Source organism: Penaeus monodon, chromosome 8 (genome assembly GCF_015228065.2).
Source record: "Penaeus monodon isolate SGIC_2016 chromosome 8, NSTDA_Pmon_1, whole genome shotgun sequence".
Lineage (NCBI taxonomy): Eukaryota > Metazoa > Arthropoda > Malacostraca > Decapoda > Penaeidae > Penaeus > Penaeus monodon.
Genome location: NC_051393.1, coordinates 35,142,413 through 35,147,412, shown reverse-complemented (window position 1 = coordinate 35,147,412; position 5,000 = coordinate 35,142,413). Strand labels below are relative to the sequence as shown.

Below are 5,000 nucleotides of genomic sequence, written 5' to 3'. Positions count from 1 at the left end.
ATCTTTATTCACACACACACACACACACAGACACACAACACACACACACACCCCACACACAACACACACACACCACACACACACACACCACACACCCCACACACACACACACTCCACACACACTTATATAATATATATCTATATATATTATATTATATATATATTACATTACACCACACCATGGTGATTTGTGTGTTGGTGTGGTGTGGGTGTGTGTGTGTGTGGTATGTATATACTATTCATCTATGATATATATATATACTCTATATATATCTATATATATACATATCTAATCTATATATATATATATATATAATACCATATACACATATTATAATACATATGTACATGTGTATTCATATATATATATATATATATATATATATATATATATCTAGTAATATATATATATATATTATGTGTGTGTGTGTGTGGTGGTGTGTGTGTGTGTGGTGTTGGTGTTGTGTGTTGTGTGTGTGGTGTGGTGTGGGTGTGGTGGGGTGGGGTGGGTGGTGTTGAATAATGTTCTATATCTATATATTATATATATCTCTATAATACCTCTAATATACATTATCTCTATACACATCTAATCTAGGCTTATACTATGGTATATATATACATATCTATTCCATATATACATATATATACATTGTATAACATATATATATTTTATAATTTTTGTATATATATATATATATATGTATCAATCTGTATAGATAATATCTTCCTCTATATCTCATATTATCTCTAATTGGATCCATGTGTGGTTGGGTTTGTGTGTGTTGTTTGTGTGGTGGTGTGCGTGTGTGTGCGTGTGTGTGTGGTGTGTGTGCGGTGTGTGTTTGTGTGTGTGGTGGTGTGTGTTGTGTGTGTGTGTGTTGTGTGTGTCTGTTTGTGGTCTGTGTGCTATTGTGGCGGTGGGTGTGTGTGTGTGTGTGTGGGTGTGTGTTTTTGTGTGTGTGTGTGTGTGTGTGTGGTCATGTGGTTTATCCTTATATATATAGACCTATAGTATACTATATATATATAGTTAGATAAGATAGATAGTTTCGAATTGATCGATAGATCGCATCGATAAATACAATACACCGGTATATATATCTATCTATATATATATCATTATAAAATTATAATGTAATTATTATATCTTTGTAATATAATTACATACCATACACAAAAAAAAAATATATCTCTATATCTCTATCCTCGCTTCTTATTAGGTGTGTTTGTGTGTTGTGTGTGTGTGTTGTGTGTGTGTGTGTGTGTGGTGTGTGTGTGTGGTGTGTTGTATTGTTTGTCACCGTTGGTGTGTGTGTTTGTGTGTTGTTTCATATATAATATATATATATATATATCTTATATATTATATTGTGTTGTGTGTGGGTGTGTGTTGTCTGGTTGTGTTGTGTGTGTTTGTGTGTAGTGGGTGGTTGTGTGTTTTGTGTGGGTGTGTTGTGTGTGTGCGTGTGTGTGTGGTGTGTGTGATGTGTGGTGTTGTGTGTGTGTGTGGTTCCTATATAGATTTATATCTCTATCATCTCTGTGTCTATCTCTCTCTCTCTCTATATATATCTCTCTTCACCTCTCTCTTGTGTGTGTTTGTTTGTGTGTGTGTGTGTGTGTGTGTGTGTGTGTGTGTGTGTGTGTGTTGTTGTAATGTGTGTGAGTGTGTGTGTTGTGTTGTGTGTGTGTTGTTGTGTGTGTATGTCTCTCTCTCTCTCGCTTCTTATCAGCTCTCTCTCTCTCTCTCTCTAATCTGTCCTCTTCTCTCTCTCTCTTTTTTTTTTTTTTTTTTTTTTTTTTTTTTTTTTTTTTTTTCAACCTGTATATCATCCCTTCTTCTATACTCTCATCTCTCTCTCTCTCCCTTCAGCCTTTCCATCTCTCTCGCTTCTATATCTCGCCCTCTACTATCTCTCTCTTTATATATATCCCCCCATCCTCTCTCTGTGTGTTTGGTGGTGGTGTGTGTGTGTGTGTGTGTGTGTGTGCTGTGTTTGTATGGTGGTGTGTGTGTGTGTTGTGTGTGGGTGTGTGTGTGTGTGTCTATGTTGGTCGGTGTGTGTGAGTGTGTGTGTTGTGTGTGTGGTGTGTGGTGTTGTGTGTGGTGTGTGTGTTTGGTGTGTGTGTGTTGTGTGTGTGTGTGTGTGTGGCTGTCTCCTCTATATTTTATATATATCTATTATCTCTAATAATCTCTCTATCATATCTTTACTGTTATATCTGATATATGATATATATCTATTAATACTATTTATGTCTACGATCTATCTATATATGTATATCTCTTATCTATGTATATAAGAGAGCGAGAGAGAGGAGAGAGACGAGAAAACAAAAAACAGCTACATTTATCTATGTTCTTTCATATAATCACTTTATTATATGCCTATTTGCACACACACACCCACCCACACCCACACACACACCACACACACAACCCCACCACACACACACACCCACACACACACACCCCCACCACACCCACTCCCATATATATATATATATATAGATATATATATATATATATATATATATACTATATAATATACCCCACACACACACCACACACACACACACACACCATATATATATAGATAATATATATAAGTATATATATATATATATATATATATATATATATATATGTGTGTGTGTGTGTGGTGTTGTTGGTGGTGTGTGTTTTGTGTGTGTGTGTGTGTGGTTGTTGTGGTGGTGTTTGGGTGTGGTGTTATGTTATGTTGTGTGTGTGTGTTTGTGTGTGTGGTTGTGGTGTGTTGTCGTGTTGTGGATCTCGTCTCTATCTCTCTCTACTCTCTCCTATATCTATCTCTATCTCTACCTCCATCTCACTCCCTTAACCCCATCTCTTCTCTCTATTCTCTCTCTCTATATATATATATATATATTTATATTGTTCGTGTGTGTGTGTGTGTTGCGTGCAGTGTTGGTGTGGGTGTGTGGGTGTGTGTGTGTGTTTGGTGTGTGTGTGTGTGTGTGTGTGAGTGTGTGTTGTGTGTTGGTGTGTGGTGTGTAAGTATGTTGTGTGTGTGTGTGTATGTGGTGTTTGTGGTGTGGTGTGTGGTGTGGGTGTGTGTGGGTGTGTGTTTGTGTTTGTTGTGTGTCTGTGTGTGTTTGTGGTGTGTGTATATATCACTTATATATCTATATTATCTACTCTCTCTATCTTCCTCTATTCTCTCTCTCCTTATATATGTATGATATGTCTGTCTCGCTCAGGGGTCTATCTCTGTATGTGTGTGTATTATATATCCTCTCTCTATCTCTCTCTCTATATGTGTGTGTGTGGTGTGTGTGTGTGTGGTGTGTGGTTTGTTGTGTGTGTCGGGGTGTGTGTGTGTGTGTGTGTGACTGTGTTGTGTGTTGTTTTTGTGTGTTTGTTTGTGTGTGGTGTGTGTGTGTGTATGTGTGTTGTGGTGGTGTGTGTGTGTGTGTGTGTTGTGTGTCCCCTTTTGTGTGTTTACTGTGTGTGTGTGGTGGTTTTCCCCCCCTATATATGTCTTTCTGTCTATATTATCTAGACATCTACTTATATTATATCTATCTCTATATTATATATATATCTCTATATGTTGTCTATATCTACCCTACACCCTATGTGTGTGTTTGTGGTGTGTGTGTGGTGTGTGTGTTTGTGTGTGTGGTGTGTTGGGTGGTGTGTGTTGTGTGTGTGTGGTGGTGTGTTTGTGTGTGTTATGTGTGTGTGTGTGTGTGTGTGTGTGTGTGTGTGTGTGTGTGTGTATGTATGTATGTATATAAGTAGAGATGTATAATTCTGTCTATAATTTTGCTTTCAATTCATAATCAGAGAAAACGAGGATTACTCTAAATATGGTTAATATTCATCCTACCTCCTGCGGCTTCCGGACGCTGAACCTTCGTGCTCGCGGGGGCGGCGGTGGTGGTGGCAACGTGAATGAGTTGTACATAGAGTTAGGTCTTGATCCTGACGATGACCGAGGAGAAGTCGATGCCGAGGAAATCGGTGTAGTTTCTCTTAGGTCAGTGTGCGACCTAGATGAGGCCCTTGCCAAGCTAAGTGCATGGTACCGTATATGGAGATTAGAGGCAGGACCTAGAACCAGTGATCCAGAGAAGAACCTACTCTCACTTGCCCCCTCATTTGCGGCCAAACGTGGCGACAGAGGTGGGATGAAGGAGCTCAGGTCAAATGGCGGTGGCCTGTGTCCAGGACGTGGAGAAGCTGGTAGTGAAGGAATATGCGGGATATCCTGGAGGACGGCGTCAAGTGGCTGGAGGGACGGGTGGACTTGGGGCCGACTTGGTGCTCGGAGTTCTTCGGGCGGTTGCATCGTGCTCAGTAGCATCTGATGTGGGTAAGAAGATCCTAGACGAGTTCCGTCCCACTGATGGAGTGGGTCTGCCACGTGTCTACTGCCACTTGACGCTAAAGTTTGCTCGTGTGAGCATGCGTGAGGCCCAGGCTCGCGCTGTAATGCCAATGGGTCTTGCGAGGAGGGCAGTGGTACATTATAAGCGGAAGACTGCGGCAGACTATGCGGATGTCGTCGTTGTAGACTGTGTGACTGCGTCTGGGTTTCTTGCGGTTTCTCCCGTCCACTTTCAGTCATCAGATGGAACGGGTGGGAGTGGCGGCGGTGCTGGGAGGGCGACGATTGCAGTTGCCTAATTGGTGTCTCAATAGTTGAGAACTTAGATTCGTCTTTTTTGTCTTTTTTAATAAGCACCGGCTGAGGCAAGAAGTCCCTCTGTTGGCTTGACTTGTCTTGTTTGAATGGTTGGCCACCGGGGTTGAGAGCCCCCCGCAGCAGTACCTTGTACCCACAACCATCGCAGTGGCCGTGTGAGGAGAGCTTCCAGCACCCACACAGCCCCGCCATTATCACGTAGATTGATCCTGGCCGCGATAGTGAGGTGCGGGAGGCCCCGAGGGGAGACTACTCAGTCCTGGCGCCAGATGAGAGTCATGTCGCCACCCAGGACCTCCACCACCA

At 41.3% G+C, this 5,000-nt stretch overlaps 1 protein-coding gene across 1 annotated transcript in view; it reads right to left on the bottom strand.

Annotated features, from left to right (window-relative positions):
- LOC119576321 (serine/arginine repetitive matrix protein 1-like) overlaps positions 1-5,000 on the bottom strand; it is a 20,469-nt gene that overhangs the window by 15,258 nt on the left and 211 nt on the right. The window contains exon 1 of the mRNA XM_037923943.1: positions 3,876-5,000. This exon is cut by the window's right edge and continues 211 nt beyond it. Within this exon, the coding sequence (XP_037779871.1) occupies positions 3,876-4,886 (1,011 nt within the window). The 5' untranslated portion in view covers positions 4,887-5,000. The remainder of the gene's footprint in view (positions 1-3,875) is intronic.